The 15505-nt window shown below is 44.7% G+C and overlaps 3 protein-coding genes across 3 annotated transcripts; 1 reads left to right on the plus strand and 2 right to left on the minus strand.

Moving 5' to 3' along the window:
• Positions 1-1144: 1144 nt before the first annotated feature.
• si:ch211-212k18.5 (sal-like protein 4) lies at positions 1145-6667 on the minus strand. The gene is made up of 3 exons (XM_041030936.1): positions 6592-6667; positions 1488-4870; positions 1145-1375 (listed from the first exon to the last, which is right to left on the minus strand). The coding sequence occupies exons 1-3, from the start codon at positions 6665-6667 to the stop codon at positions 1145-1147; spliced, it is 3690 nt and encodes a 1229-aa protein (XP_040886870.1).
• Positions 6668-9513: 2846 nt separating this feature from the next.
• Positions 9514-11515, plus strand: LOC121176683 (E3 ubiquitin-protein ligase CCNB1IP1). The gene is made up of 4 exons (XM_041030714.1): positions 9514-9825; positions 9945-10091; positions 10353-10527; positions 11143-11515. Exons 1-4 carry the CDS (start codon positions 9529-9531, stop codon positions 11307-11309), a joined length of 786 nt encoding a protein of 261 aa, XP_040886648.1. The 5' UTR covers positions 9514-9528; the 3' UTR covers positions 11310-11515.
• A 321-nt stretch (positions 11516-11836) lies between these two features.
• ttc5 (tetratricopeptide repeat domain 5) lies at positions 11837-15363 on the minus strand. The gene is made up of 9 exons (XM_041030713.1): positions 15104-15363; positions 14308-14440; positions 13999-14210; positions 13649-13799; positions 13350-13441; positions 13034-13237; positions 12576-12790; positions 12297-12441; positions 11837-12212 (listed from the first exon to the last, which is right to left on the minus strand). Exons 1-9 carry the CDS (start codon positions 15164-15166, stop codon positions 12093-12095), a joined length of 1335 nt encoding a protein of 444 aa, XP_040886647.1. The 5' UTR covers positions 15167-15363; the 3' UTR covers positions 11837-12092.
• Between the last annotated feature and the right edge of the window lie 142 nt (positions 15364-15505).

Genomic DNA, 15505 nt, shown 5'->3' on the forward strand with positions numbered 1-15505 from the left:
CAGAATAAGAGTCATGCAAACAGAATACTTAAACAGATAAATGAATTCACTGAGACACAGGCTTAAACTGAACCCAGACAAAAAAAAATACACCCCCCCCCCCCCCCCCCAGCCCTAAAAAACCCCACAGACGAGCAACAAACAGGTCTCCTCTTCACATCGCCATTGTTTTATTTATCTTTTATACATCACATGGGAAGCATGGGAACATATTTTGTCATTGCTACAAAAAAAGGGTTTACAAAGGGTAACGCAAAGCATACAAATACTAAACTGGGCTAAGCAGGAATGCAGTGAGTGCAGACAATTTCTGCAGAGCAGAAAACTCTCAAGTGCTGTGAGAGAGGAGAGTGGGGTTGAGAGGGGGGTTCAGGAGGGGGAGTTTTAACGGACGGGGCTCATCCTTGTTGTCAGTTTGACACTGCAGACCAACAACAAGACAAACCATATACAATCATCATTATGAATAAGGCAATGTTTACACCTATAAGCACAGAACTGTTCACAAAAGTACTGATACTCTAACACAGTCATGGACATCATTATCATTATCATCGTCATTGTGGTTATCATCATCGTTTGCTCCAGTTGACACGGTGCAACTCACAGTGCAACTCAGCACATCAGAAACATGCATTCAGCAGCATCACATTAAAAAAAGGAAAGAAGAAAGTAACAATGAAAAGGCATAAAACATAACCGCAGCTCATATTTACAAACACTGGCCATTACTAATTTGGCCTATTTTGGTATGGAGTTCATTTTGTTAAATTCTGGACCCTCCACTTTCTTAAAATCAGCTTATACTGGTTTGATATTATACAGTATGTGCTGAAGTAGGTGTCAGCAAAAAACAAAAAAACAAAAACGCGAACAATTAATTCTCATCATGACAATGCTGTGAAGTGTGTAAGATAAGGCCTCACTGTGGTCTTTAAAGTACAAAAATACATAGCTAAATACTACATTCAAAAGTCTCTTGTAATGGTACTACAATATAAACTACGTCTAAATGCCTAATACAAAAGGTAAACATGAATTTGAATTAATAACTCTAAAAACAAATCTCATTCTATTACAAAAATACATTCCCTTGTCAGGACCCTTTAAAAACTGACTGCAGCCATTCAACAATGCTAACTTTCTACACAGTAGTGTCCATAGGCTCACCCACCACATCAGAACCTACACTGTTTGGTTCAGGATCCGTGCTGCAACCTTTCTCTGGGGATTTAGCCTGTCCCTGCTTTTCATCCTGCTGCCCTGGGTTCTTATTGGCTGAATGTGAACTGCGATCCTCCGCAATGTCATTGTCACTGGTTTGGGCCTTGGAGGGGGTGCTGGTCAGTGCTCCCGGGTGAGTTTTCATATGTCCCTGTTGATGTGAAACGCAACACAATAGTCTTTTAGTCACAAGTCCAACATGACATAAAAATACATCACCATTTAATATTGAACTTGGACTCAGGCACAGTGCTAACTCTTACCTTAAGTCCACTACGGCTGGCATATGCCTTTCCACAGTGGGAGCAGCTGTAGGGTTTATCAGGGCGGGTAGGCTGGCTCTGTGGTGCTGGTGCTGGGACAGACAGTTCTGGTTCCTCTGAAGGTTTTTCTGCCACATGAGAACCCTCTTCAGTTGGAATGTCTTTGTCCATCTCTGGATCCAGAGGCTCTCTGGGTGTGGTAGTCTCACAGTTCCCCTTACTTTGGGCAGCATCTCTCTCCTGTGGCTCCTGTGGTTCACTGTTACAGGCCTCTTCTGCTGGTTGGATGGCTTTGGGGCTGGCAGGAGGGGTGAATGCAGGTAAGGATTTTGCAGCATGGGGTTTTGGGTTAGAATCAGGGCTAGTCGTGGGTTCGTCTGTGGAGCAGGTTTCATCATTATTAGCCCCTTTGTGCAAAGCATCATTTTCTACCCCAGGCTTCGAAACACAGAGAGATAGAGGGACGTCATCTTCCTCTGCATCTCCATTGACTACAGCTGAATGAGAACTACCTAAAGGGGCTTTGAAAGGGCTGGTACTGCCCAGGTCAGCGTGGGTCTCCTCCTCAGAGTACATGGACCCGTTCATGGAACTACCATCAGCTAAGGCGTTGTCTCCCAGACCCAGGGGGTCCTCTGCTCCCGCTGAGGAGGGATTACGGGTCAGAGGTGGGCTAACACTGGGTGTTGAGCCCTCAGATTCCTCTGTCTTCACTGAAGTAACATCAACAGCTGTGGATTGCTTAGAAGTGGACCCTGAGTTGAGCACATCATTAGGGGACTTTGAGCCTATTGTTAAGGCCAAGGGAAGGAGTTGTTGGGTTTTAGATGGGGAGCTGATGGAGTCATTCTCACCGTCATCGAAGACTGCACTTTCCGTTTCTGTCCCATCTTCAGGTGGTACGTCTTCATCAGGTGGTATTTGCCCTCCTAGGTGCAATCGTATGTGATGCTGAAGAACTAAGGCATTGGTGAACTTGCGTGGGCACAGCGGGCAGGAGTTCAGGGCACGGGTATTTGGCGGTCTTGCACGGTGAGTGGCCAGGTGGGCCCTAAGGCTACCCTTTGTGGAGAAGGAGCGACCGCACACCTTACAAGGGAATGGACGCTCTCCCAAATGTGTGGCCTGGTGCAAACGCAGAGCTCTCGGGCAGCTGAGGACACGCAAGCAGACACCACACTGGTTAGCAGCCTGGGCAGTAGGCAGAGAAGGGGCAGTCGTGGTAGTTGTAGCTCCCGAATCCGAGGCTCCCTGGCTGGTCGCCAGCCCTGCAACATTGGCACTTGGGCTCAGGCCGAGTGCCGCCAACATTTCCCTGCGATAGGCACTGGAGGTGGTGGTCAGGTCATGGCCGTGTGTGTCCCCATTGGCTTCAGCAGGTGTTTGTGAGGAGGTAGAGGGAGAGGAGGCAGAGGAAGAGGTAGAGGCACTTCCCTGTGGTTGCTTTTCAAGCTTCTGCACCAGCCGTTGCAACTTGGACGTGTCTGAGGTCTGGGTAGAGGTGGTTGGAGAGGATGAGGAGGGGGATGAAGTTGATGGTTTAGGGAAAGGTGGAAAGGGGAAGGGTAGCTGATGAGGGGAAGTGAGGTGGGAGGTGGATGGGTGACCGGGAGGCCGGAGAAGTGCAAGGTGATGAGGGGAAGTACCTCCAGGGAAGAGAATTTTGGGGAGGTGGGCCAGTTGAGAGTATGGGGAGGTTGCATGGAGGGTAGAGTGAGGAGGTGTATTTTCATCAAAACGCTGCTGCTTTGCTCCTTTAAACTGGCTTCCCATGGAGGAGGAAGATGAGGATGAAGAGGAAGAAGGCAGTACAGTGCTAGATGCACTGGCAGCAGCTGCAGCTGAGGCTCTGTTTAACTGTAGCAGTGAATGGGCTGTGGACAACAGCGCCATGTCTACGGAGGGTGGCAGAGGTAGAGAGGAAGGCGATGGTCGAGTAGATGCACCGGACAGAAAACCTAAAGCCATGTTCTCTGTCATTCCGGGAATGCTCCCTTTAACCCCGTTAAACGGCTCATCATCGTCAGCCCTCCGTTTTCTCCTTCTCTGGATGGCACCAGGGGCAGATCCACTCTGTGTTTGCTCAGACAGTGCTGGGGGCAGCAGGGAGAGGGACAGCTCTGGGTTCTGCTCTCTGTGTCGCAGGAAATGAGCTTTAAGGTTCCCTCTGGTAGTAAATCGGCTCAAACAGACTGGACACTGGTAGGGCCTTTCACCTGTATGTGACCTCAGATGGATCTGGAGAGATGAATCACTGCTCAACACTTTCCCACAAAAACGGCAGACATGCTGAGGGCGACCTGATGAGGAGGCAGAGGCAAGAGAGGAGCTGGGCTGGAGGTCCTGGGAATGGCTGGTGGTAGGAAGGGGAGGAGTAGGGAAGCTGACACTGTTGCTGTGGCCAAATGAGGACGTGTTAGACGATTTCTCATGGAGGTAGCGTGGCGGCAGGCCCAGTGACAGGGACAGTGGGTGTAGGGAGGCAACAGAGGAGCTGATAGAGGATGAAATAGATGAGGAAGAAGAGGAAGATAATGAGGAAGAGGTAGAGGAGGATGAAGCTCTGCTGCCATTAACATGTGAAGCCCCTGATTTAGAGATGGCTGGCTGGGGGAAGAGGGAAGATGGAAGGCCAGACAACAGCGATGAAGCTGTGGTCACTGGAGTGGCAGTGGAAGGGTGTGTTGGCGATGAAGATGCTGCTCCTGTAGGCTTCTGGTTGCTGTCTGCAGCACTGGCCTGTGTGTTATTATCTTGGCCAAAGACAGCCCCCCCAAGCCGTAGAACATGCCTACAGATCTCTTCTGTTATCTGCATCTGGTGGATTTGCCTCTGCTGTAAAACCCTCAGCTCCTCTAGGAGTACCGCCAGGGTTGGAGGCACCTGCATCTGTCCCTGCTGCCCTGGAGAGCTGGAGGACTGCTGCTGACCTGGACTGGAGCTGTCCCGGTGAGGCGGCACACACTGAGAAGATGTGGAGGAGGAGGAGGAGGAGGTAGTGGTGGTGGCCGAACTGCCCATCGGTGGGGAGGTCATGGTGGAGTGAGAGTTTCCTTGGTGGGAAAGGGTGTGGGAACCTGAGGTTTGACCCAGGGGAGGAGGCGAGTGAGTCTGGGAAGACAGTGAGGGGTGAGGAAAGTCTGGGGAGAGGGAAGAGTGGGTGTTGGGTAGGGAGGTTGTGAAGGGGGCAATGTGACTGGGCCAGTGGGGAGGAGGCGAGCTCTCACTGGGTAAGGAGGGCGCGTGGAGCCCACCGGGGGATGGGCGAGGGGCCAGAGGTGGCTGGCAGTCTTGGAGAGAGGTGGGGGATGAGGATGAGGAACCTGATGACGTCACTTCAGAACCCAGAGATGTCGATGGTGACTTCATTCCCAGGTGGTCATCTGAGGATTGACAGAAGGAGAAGAATGCTGAGAACTTTTACAACCTGAAAACCTGTGTGCTTCCGCAGGATGCAGGAGCACTATTATTGCAAAATCTCCAATATCAGCTCAGATGTTCAGGTATGTAAATACATTAAAACTTTTTGCTTTGGTTACAGAGTTTGTTTATTTCATTGTTTCCTGTAACTGTTTGCAAATTTAGTTTTCAAATTTGTGTGCAGACAAAAAGATCCTATTTCAACTTCAAAAGAAATGCCTGCTAGGAAATGGCCTTGAACAAGCAAATAAACAAGTGGAAGAAACTCCGCAGTCTATGAGTCTCTGTAATGTCTTGTCTCAATCTGTGCTCTCCGCAGCAAAACTCCTCAAACATCTTGCACACACAAAAAAGCTTACAGACCACCTTGCTGCTATGGCAACACATTTTAGAGGACAATGGGCATCACCAAGACAACCCATAACCCCTCTTAACCCACCCCCTCCCTATAGCAGTTACGTCTTTCATCTCCCTATTCACCCTTCCCCCCTTACGTCACAGTGGAGGTCAAGGGTCAGGCCACGCTAAGGGTTCTGGGCACTGTCCAGACACTCTGATTGGTCAACTAATCTGACCTGTGCCGCTCAGGGGTCAAATTCTTTCAGAATCTTGAGCACAGAGTGAGAAAGAGTAAAAAGAAAAAGAAGGGGGGAGGGTAACAACAATGGAGAGACAAACTAACTATTCCCTCCTGGAGAGATATAGTGATGGAATGAAAGACTGTACCTCAGTGAAATTCCTTCCCAGTGACTTATAAACAAAACTGAACCTGTAGGGAACATATAAACAAGTCCCTGTCTAAACTTACACTTTTATTTGTGGAAGTTTACCTTTAGACTCTTAGTTGCATGCACTTGAAGCTATGTCCCATTGCAACACAGTACAACTGTGAGAGTAATCTCTCTCTATCCCACTGAATCTTTTTTCCCATCCATCTGAAACCCCCAACTGTGTAGGAGTATACAGTCAATAGGGCGAGAAAGAGGGAGAAAGAAAGGGGAGGGAAGTATTGAGAAGGTGGAAAATGGGGGGAGAGGGGTGCATAAGGAAGAAAAGCATGGACGAAGAGCAATAGAAGAAAAGAATAGAGGGGTGGAAGATTAATCTTTACCAAAAACACTGCCTTCCCTTCCCCCCACTCATGCACCTTATTGTTAACAAATAAGAGAGTGTTCTATACTAATCAAAGACCTCCAGCAGTCAGCGCTGAGCAGCCTGTTGGTTTCCTAGAGGACGCGCAGCACATGAAAATGGCCACAGATGTATGTTAGTTAATCCTACTCTATTCACTTCACAGGGACAAGTTTATTGGCCCCAACCAAAGTGCCCAAGGCCTCTATTTAGTGAAGCCCATTACAGTGAATGAATAAGCAGGAGGGGTCTCTATAGTTGACAAACTTAGATCTTAAACTTTAAAGTCTGCTAAATCAGGTGCGTTTGTTGGAATGTGACCATGCATACATAAACTTATCAAAATCCAAGAAAAGAAATTAAAGAGAAACCACACAAAAAACATGTAGGTCTGAACCCATACATTTGCTTTTGTTAAGATTTTTTGGACTGAAACTGAATTCCACATGCAATGATGAGCACCAATAGGCTATGTTTTGTAGGATACCCAGCCCCTCTCTCAAGAAATTCAAGACAAAAACACATGCACACATTCGTAAAGATGTTTTCTTACCGTGAGATAGCAGCCTTGGGCCACCCGGATCCGCGTTAACGAGATGCTGTGGACGCTTCTGTTTCCGGCGTGACATGATTCACGGCGACTCAGACAGAGAGGGGGGCATCAGTCGCTTGAATGACTCTAGGCACGTTTTTGCGCACTTGGACGCGCTCCTGAACGCATCCGAGCATCCAAAGTGGAAAAGTCACGCAATTCCTGCAAGCCGCTGGATAAAAAAGAAAAACTGAAAACGTGTATAAATAGTTTTAAATGAGAAAATAGCGATCTTTCATGGAAGGAAGTCTAAAAAAAGGGGGAGACATAGGTGTTTGGAAATCCGCAGGTCTGCACCGTGTCATAAGAATCTGCCGAGAGTACGTGTGTGTGGCTGTTTTGTAAAGTCTCTTCTCCCCCAAAAAACTTGTTCAATTTGCGCCCCTCCTCTCCCACTGCTGCCCTGCTGCATGCACATACAGGGAACACACACACACGCCATACACACTCATACACACAGAACCACTCCTTGTTCTTGAATGATATTTGCATTTCAATGGCGTGTAACACACAGCCTCCCTGGTTCTCTCTTTCTCTTTCTCCCCAGCTTTATTTTTCTTTACACACTCACACAGCAGCTATAAACTTTCAATAAAACATGACAACGAGGTGTCAAAGCCGTTGGATGCCTAAAAACAAATTAAAATGGGCGTAAGAATTGGCTGTTTGCTAAAGATTAATGTTTTAATCATTGTGAATAAAGGGGGAATAAAATCATCATGGGTCAAACTGAGATGCAATAACATAAATGAAAGAAATCTAACAGGTGACTTATCATCAGTCAGGTGATATCTGTTCTGCGTTTGCTTTCTAATCCTCAGCAAAGTGGATGAATAAAAAAAATCAGATATAGCTATAATAACTGGGTGCAAGGTGGTTTCCATTGACAAAAGTCAAATATCCGTTTTCCCGGCACTGTTATTTTGCCAAATGAGGAGTGTACAGGCGACAATTCTGCCCTTTGATTTCCATAGGGCCAATTATCAGCAACAGTGAAGTGAGGGGCTGCTGTGTGCAAGTGGGGCCACACAGCCATTCCACATGCATGCATGTATTTCGTGTGTTATCACCAACCGCATAATAAACCCCTCCCACCCTCCTCCCCCCTAAAAAAGCATCTTACACTGGAGCTCTATTTAAAAGGCAGAGAATAGATGGGAATCTTTGACAATGGCGTGCTGGACACAGTTGAGTGAGCATCTCCCCTCTCTCACTATGAACCCCCGGATCCACTGCTGCACAGCACAATGGCCCTCTTTCACCCCCTGCCTTTACTCCTGTACCACGTGGAGAAATGGATAAAAGAGCGAGAGAGAAAAAAGTGGGAGGAGGAGGAGGGGGGCCATATTTAAGTAGGTGTCTCACATTATACATATATCCACTCTGAGACTGTGTAAGAAAACAGGGCATTATTCGACTTAGGGGAAATAACCGCCATATTTATCTAAAGGGTTACAGTTTGGGATGCTCGGTAAACTGTCTGACTTCATTCAAGCTCATTAGCATCACATGGGAAATAAACAGAAAATAATAAATAAATAATGCTGGATGTAAAGTCAAAGTCCATTCGGTTGCTTTAAAACTACTTAGATCATTTCCTTACATGCAATGCCACAATGAAATAATGCTCAAATAAAAGTGAAAGTCCTGAAAAGAAATATCAGCATGTTGTACTTAAAGTACCAAAAGTAAAGGTATTCATTCACACGCAGTAAAACTGTGTTCAGAGAGTTTCGCAGTCTTACTATTTATTTATCATTTTTATTCATCATTTGTACACTAAAGTATCATGTCATGTCAAGCATTTTAATGTTTTGGGTAGTTGTGTATCAGTTTAACTGCTTCATATGCGTTAGATGTAAATCTTACTCTGTAAAATAACAACAGCACAGCATTGCACAAGAAGTAGATTTCAAATTAAACCTTCTCAGACGTACTGTTAGGTTATTTCTAAATTTCTGAAATAAATATTTTTAAGGCATTTCTTTGCCACTGAGACGCTGAGTTGCAATCAGCCAATCAGATTGCAACCCTCATTTAGCGTCACCTCCTGCCACCTGCAGAGGGAAGAGCTAGCCAAAACTGGTAGGTTGTATATATAAACTGTGAAACAGCGGTTAAGTTAAGACAAATCAGTTTAAGCTTAACAGAAAATGTAGTTTTAAACGACAAAGTTGTCTTTTCAAAAGTAGCCGGTCAACAGAAAGCGGACAGTTACCGGTGAGCTTGAGCAAAGTTTCGTCGTTTTACCCGCTAGCCTGCTAATGCTAACATTTAGCCGTAGTTAATGTAACTTTAAACTAGCTGTTTAGCCTAAACTCACATTAATACGTCTTCATACGACAAAGTTATGATATTTGGAGTGTTTACCATTTCCCTGTCTAACATTTTTCGTGTTGATAATTTGCAGTAAATTATAAGTCGAAATAAATCTGAGTGGAAAGCAGGCTAAGGCTTACCAACCACTCACTATTAAAGAGCTGCCAGTTAACACAATTGAGCATTAGTATTTCGTGTAACTAAATAAACTAGTTAATTCAAAACCTATAGAAACATTAATACAGTGGGCCTATGTAATACATGTAAGTTGTAACAATGCGTTAGTTTTTTTTAAAAACAGACTTAGAAAATGTGTGCATGGTCTTGAAAGTAATTGAGTTAGTGAAGATTGAAATACAGTAATGGAATTTCCAGCCTCCATTTTTCAATTAAAGAGGGTTGAGAGGGACAGTTAACCTAGTTTAAAAATACATCTTGAACCCCAAACCTGGTGGTTTTGATTCCGTTTCGTTTGCCTTACCTTCATATAGTAAAGGTCTCCCTGTCAGTATGTATCTGCTTTATATGATCCTCAGTTAACCTCTGATCTCTGTCACTGTACTTTCTGCAGTCACAGCAATGTCACTGTGTGACGACACACTCCTCTGTAACTTCTCAAAGTGCCGGACCAAGCTGAGCGGCTTCGCCTGGGTCACAGCCTGCTCACATGTTTTCTGTGATCAGCATGGGTCCGGTGAGTTCAGCCGCTCTCCGGCCATCTGCCCGGCCTGCTCCTCTGCGCTGTCTGGGAAGTTGGACATTGTGAGGACGGAGCTGTCTCCCTCTGAGGAATACAAAGCCATGGTGCTGGCAGGTTTGCGACCAGACACAATTCTGGACATCAGTACCCGCGCTTTGGCCTTCTGGAGCTATCAGGTCAAATATTTTTCTGTCTGTATGTCTGTGAATTTCTGTGGACCTTGAATTGCCTATGTCAGTCCAATTGCCTTGTCTATTCTTATAAAACACCCAGCTTGTCAGTCTCTTGTGGACAGGTCCATCAGGAGCGTATGTACCAAGAGTACAGTCTGTCACGGGCCGAAGCACAGCTCAAGCAGATGGAGAAGGTGTTGACCCAGCAGAACCAGAGCAGAGAACTGGAGCTCACTGCCATGAGAGGGGAAATCGCTTCCCTGAAGAAAGTACACCTCTTAAACCCAACTCTTCAACCCAAGTGGACATTCATAACCTTATATATGAAGTGAAACCCTCAGAGTGTTATCAAGTGCCAAAACAGGAGTAAAACATCTCATGTACCAATTTTTTTCCACCTTTATATTTGCTCATGGTCCACAAATAACATAGAAATTTGACTGTTGCTGCCATTGAAAAAGACGTCTCTATTGTGATATTTCTGAATTCAGAAGAATATATAAAAATGTGGGAAATTTTATTTCTGTCAGGTGATGGAGGAGTATAAGAGGAAGTACAGCGAGGTGTCTGAGAGGCTGATGGAAAGGAACAGGCAGTACCAGAAACTACAGGGGCTGTACGACTCTCTGAGGCTGCGCAACATGGTGGTGGGTGTTGGTGGTGGAGACACACTGCTGCAATCAGGACATCATGACTTCAATGCAGGTAAGAACAACAATTTCAACTTTAATTAATGCCATAGCAATATTAAAGGTGCAGTCTTGAAATAACATGATTTTGTAGGAGATAATTTTGTATTTCACAAAGAGAACGCATTTACAGTACATTTTAGGTGGGCATAGGCTTGTAGGAGTTTTCGATTCCTTTATGAAAAAGAAATATTATGAGATGGAAATATATACATACATTTTTTCCCTATTTCGAATGATTGATTTTTGATTTTTTAAAAAAGGAAACTTTTTCAGCGTGAGCTTGATAACAGTTTTTTGTTTGTTTTTAAGCCCATAACAGTGTGTTTGGTAAGAAAATAAACTTCATCCAGTACAGATGAGAAAGATAAAGTGTTTTTCTGTCTGTGCCTGAGAAGTAAATGCTTTTATCAGCATTGCATTTTGCCCACGGTGATTAATGAGAAGAGGAAGGAAGCTCAGCATGAATAATTTTAACTGACACAAAGGAAGACACAGCTGTAGGTGTTTTGTCCAGAAGAAGAGGTCATCAAGAGAGAAGAGTGGGAGTAATGAGCTGATTGTCTATGTAAGGGAATTTTAGTCAGTATAACAATGAAGGACATCCGTCAACCTCCTGTGTGTCACCCAGGGGCGGCTCGACAGGCGGCTCCCCAGAGGAGCCCTCAGTTCCTCACCGCGGGCCTTGATGTGGACAGTCGATTCTTCTCCTGTTTGGAGGATGATGGAGCCAAGGCCTTCTTCCAGTTCAGCTCCCCTGCCAGAGAGAAAGGCCAGCCCTTCATCAAGAAGCACTGAGAGGAGCAGGTTTCAGAGTGACTTTAACTTAACTACTGTTATTCACATTTCCAAATTGTTCTGGTTTAATATTAATTTAGTCAGAGGTGTTTGCCGTTAGTTTATTTTTGTATTGTTTATTGTAATTTTGAACCATAAATGTGTTTTTTGGATAATAACAAATATTGGACTAAAATTGTAGTTGAATGTAACTATAACCTCTTGAATACAACATAAACAGTCTGCCTTACAGTCTTCCTCATGATGTAGATGCATCACATTGACAAAAAAAAATGTTACTTTTCAAAAAGTGACAGATTTTAAGAAATAAGACACCACCGTAGAATTAAGCCCACTGTTTTTTCTTTCAGTATTCTCATGTGTGACTAAAGTTAGGGGAATGTAATGTGAAGTTTGTTACTCCATAACAAACAACCAAAGTGGTTGGTTAACTGGTTGGCCTAGACCAAAGAACAAAATGTTAAACGCAAAAGGATTTTTTTTCTATTCTTGTTTTTTTAAGGATAAACTGAAGTCACAATTCATCATATCGTCATCATCACAGGTTCATTCCTTCACAAAAACAGCTCCATATTGTCCCGACAACAAAAGAATACAAAAAAAAGAAATATTTATAAATATAAACAAGCTGTCTTTCTAAAGACAACGTAACACGTTGGCCTCTATGTACAAAACAACACATAAAACAGGCACAGACGTTTGGAATCTTCAAACTTCCATAATTATCCAAACTGTTCTTCCATATCCAGCAAAAAAAACTTGGTCCTCTTGGTCCTCCTCAGCTCATTCACTCTGAGGCTTGTAGCTGACAGAGGCAGCAATTTGACTTTGGATGTTTTGTTTCTTGCCGTTGACGATGAGCAGCAGAGGAGAGTCCACTCGTATACTTCTGAAGTCAAAGGACTGCCAGAGAGAAGAGAAGCAAAAGTCAGACAATCAGACAGACGCTATTCAGTAAATTTATAGCTACATACACGAAACACTGACCTTGTCTTTATGAGTTATACTGTGTCGTTTGACCTGAGGTTCAGGAATGACTACAGTGTCTCCTATCAGGACGCCCCAGCTGTCTGCTGTGTTGTATACCATCACCACTATACACGTCTCCTCACTGTCCACCATACCGAACGTACTGAGGAAAAGAGAGTTGAAGATTTTACAAGTCAATTCAAGTTCTCTTCTTCTGCTGTCACACCAAGACTGAGGCTGACTGTGTGAGGATAAGTGGACTATTAATGATTAAAAAAAAAAAGAAGATGCACTCACAAGGCCATGCGACCCTCAGAGGCCAGGCTGAACACCACCTTCCCTAAGGCGGCCACTCCTGCGTTGTGACCATGTGAGAGGGAAGAAAGAGTTCGAGGCTCCAGGCTGCCCACGCGGCCTGTGGGGGAACGAAACTGAGGGGAGGAGCAGGGACCCAAAGCCGACGTGTTGAGGTTAGAGAGCATGGTCCGTAACCGACGCGCCTTCACCTTACCCTGAAGACAAATGCAGACTGAAGTTTAGAGCAAGGAATATGGCTACAGTTTGCTGCCACCTTGTGGTAAAAAAAAATTCTCAAATGATTTATTTACTTTGAAAATATCTTAAAAACTGAACTGACCAAATGAATAATTCCCACCACAGTCTCTCTTAAGAATACTGTTGTGATATATTATTCATAATTACCAACCATTCATGTCGTAACAAATAACACTGTGAGTGAGCAACATTTATCCTACCTTGTTCTGTATGAGTTCTGTGACTTTCTCCAGATATTCCAGTAGCTGCTTCTCTCTCTCTGGAGGCTCCTCCCAGCCCGGGTCCAGCGCTGCCGCTCGGCTGTAGCCGCCGAGGGCAGACCCAAACATCTCCTCGTACTGGAACAGAGTGGCTCGGTTGAAATGCAGCTCCGGGTAACAAGAGGCAGCTCTGTCCACTTTCTCCTACAAAGGTGCGAGAGGAGTAAAATATTAGTACATTAGTGCAGTCGGTGCTTATTGTTTTTAATTCTGCAGTTAAGTGAGTGAGAGTGTGTGTGTGTTTGTGTGCACTCACAGATTGTGCATAGGCACTTAGAGCTTGTTGAGACAACTGTGGATTCTGCCCACAGGTGAAAAACAGGGACACATAGGCATTTCCCAGGATATCTGTAAAAACAATAACAATACAGTTTTGTTCAGTTGTGTGCAGGACAGCAAGTAGTTTGTGTAAAAACTGTTATAACTTCTGCATATAATCTGGATCTGTGTCACAAACAGCTCCCTCCTTACAGAGAACAAAAGGAGCTCGACCCACATCCCCACAACACTGTCTTCATCCTCCCTGCTTCCTAAGGACTTTGATGCTCTACTCACACCAGGACGTCCCGTCTGTGACATCCAGCTGGACAGCTTGTCGGGCCATGTCCACGCTCTCCAGCACCTGTTTGCCATGTGCGTCGCTGTCTGCCGCTGGCAGCTGCCTCAGCACCATGGACAGGTTACGGAGAGACACTTTGTTCTTGCTCTTCAGAGGTGGAAGATAAAGCACAGAAAGATAAGTTAAACTTTTCATGTGAGACGGAAAAAGATAAATCCTTAAAAGCAAATACTTTATAATACCTTTGGTCTGTGATTATTAAGTAATGGATTTCCATGTGAAGCCACAGCAAGTGAATGGAAAAAAACTAAGTGAAAACAAATCTGCCCCTCTCTCTTTCCTGTACCTGCTGCAAGGCTCCAGTGAAGCAGTTCTTGGCACCGGTCAGGTCTCCTTTTTTCCAGTACTGCTCCCCCAGTGTGTTCCAGCCCTCGACCAGGCCAGGCTCCAGCTTCACAGCCCGGGAAAGGCACTCTTCTGCTACAGCACTGAAGTCTGGAGTTGCGTTTAGACACCTGCCTTTCTGCAGCAGAAACTCTGCTTTGTGTTTATAAAGACCTGTGGTAAATCACAAATACAGAGATACAGTGAGTGTGAATGATATTCTACAAATTGAAGATGCAATGCAGTGCTGTTGTGTAAACACAACACTTACCTTCTTTCTCCTCCAGCTTCTTTAGGGTCTTCTCTGTTTCCTGTGCGACATCACTTTGTTTCCTTCCAGCTTCTTCCACACTGTGAGTCTCAAAATAGCAATCTCTGAAATTATACAGTTCATCCACAAGCTCCTGTAATGGAAAGGCATGGGGGGGGGGGGGGGGGGGGGGGGTGTGAAAATAGATTATGAATTCTTAACAACAGTTAAAAATAGACCTAAAGCACATTTCTCACAGCTAAATCTGCCTGCAGCACACTTCTGAGTTTGTAGCACTAGAGCAATAATGTGCTATTAGTGAAGCACCAATATGCCAGCGTACTATTGGTATTACTGTGGTTGTTATTGGGTTGGTTTAACAACAGTAGTTCAATATATTATAAAAGTCAGGTTATCAGAGCCTCTGTTGGTCATCAGTAATACCAGTGCATCTCCAGTGCCCGTGCTTGGTGCACCAAGCTTTAAGGCACACTGACAATCTGGTGACTCAGCAAGAAGCAGTAGGACACATTCAAGCAAAGCATGCACTTTATAATACATGTAACGGGTAGATTAATGAGGTAAAATTAAAGATTCAAGGTCACTCAGCACGTTTAACATAGACACATGTAGAGAGCCCAGAAATACAGTTAACAGGACAGCTGCAGCCAGTTGTTATAGTAACGAGTCGTTGAGGAAATGTCCAGGAAGCAAATTAAGAGTGAACACAATTATCGCACAGGACTTCGGAAAAACACGACGAATCGAGACACTCGGTGGATTGAAATATGCCTATGGTATGATTGTAAGAGCTAACCTTGAAAATTTGCAGTTCGTTTTTGTCTTTCGCTGGCTCACCACTCTTCTCGTCTTCCGCCATCTTTGCGTTAGCGTATCGCAGTAATAACCTGGTAACTGGTGGAGTGGGTCAAAATGTACCGAGTTACGGATGAAGTATTAAATCTCCGGCTTTGCTGTTAATGTATTGGCAGAAAACGGTCATTTCTTTAAAGAATTATCACAAATGCAAGGAGTGCTAGAACGGATGAAACAGGCTTTTAATTTCAGTGGCGCCGGAAGTTGGAGTAGTCCGTACTGAAAATTACTCCGACAATGGACCTCTTCAAACTATTAGCTGAGAAACTTTATCGTGGGCTTTCCCGTTTCTTAAAATAAAACATGTAATACATAATCATGACAGAGTGAGGATTTATTTAAT

Source organism: Toxotes jaculatrix, chromosome 23, assembly GCF_017976425.1.
Source record: "Toxotes jaculatrix isolate fToxJac2 chromosome 23, fToxJac2.pri, whole genome shotgun sequence".
NCBI classification, from domain to species: Eukaryota; Metazoa; Chordata; class Actinopteri; family Toxotidae; genus Toxotes; species Toxotes jaculatrix.

What these genes read in the sequence shown, in the direction of transcription:
- si:ch211-212k18.5 (XM_041030936.1), bottom strand. Translation starts at nt 6,667, where the DNA reads ATGTCACGCCGGAAACAGAAGCGTCCACAGCATCTCGTTAACGCGGAT. An exon ending in CCCAAGGCTGCTATCTCACG is followed by an intron (nt 4,871 to 6,591) that starts GTAAGAAAACAT and finishes GTCAATCCTCAG; the next exon opens with ATGACCACCTGGGAATGAAG. An exon ending in CCAGCCGTAGTGGACTTAAG is followed by an intron (nt 1,376 to 1,487) that starts GTAAGAGTTAGC and finishes TCACATCAACAG; the next exon opens with GGACATATGAAAACTCACCC.
- LOC121176683 (XM_041030714.1), top strand. Translation starts at nt 9,529, where the DNA reads ATGTCACTGTGTGACGACACACTCCTCTGTAACTTCTCAAAGTGCCGG. An exon ending in TGGCCTTCTGGAGCTATCAG is followed by an intron (nt 9,826 to 9,944) that starts GTCAAATATTTT and finishes TCTTGTGGACAG; the next exon opens with GTCCATCAGGAGCGTATGTA. An exon ending in AAATCGCTTCCCTGAAGAAA is followed by an intron (nt 10,092 to 10,352) that starts GTACACCTCTTA and finishes TATTTCTGTCAG; the next exon opens with GTGATGGAGGAGTATAAGAG.
- ttc5 (XM_041030713.1), bottom strand. Translation starts at nt 15,166, where the DNA reads ATGGCGGAAGACGAGAAGAGTGGTGAGCCAGCGAAAGACAAAAACGAA. An exon ending in GAAGCTGGAGGAGAAAGAAG is followed by an intron (nt 14,211 to 14,307) that starts GTAAGTGTTGTG and finishes GATTTACCACAG; the next exon opens with GTCTTTATAAACACAAAGCA. An exon ending in GTATAACTCATAAAGACAAG is followed by an intron (nt 12,213 to 12,296) that starts GTCAGTGTTTCG and finishes TCTCTCTGGCAG; the next exon opens with TCCTTTGACTTCAGAAGTAT.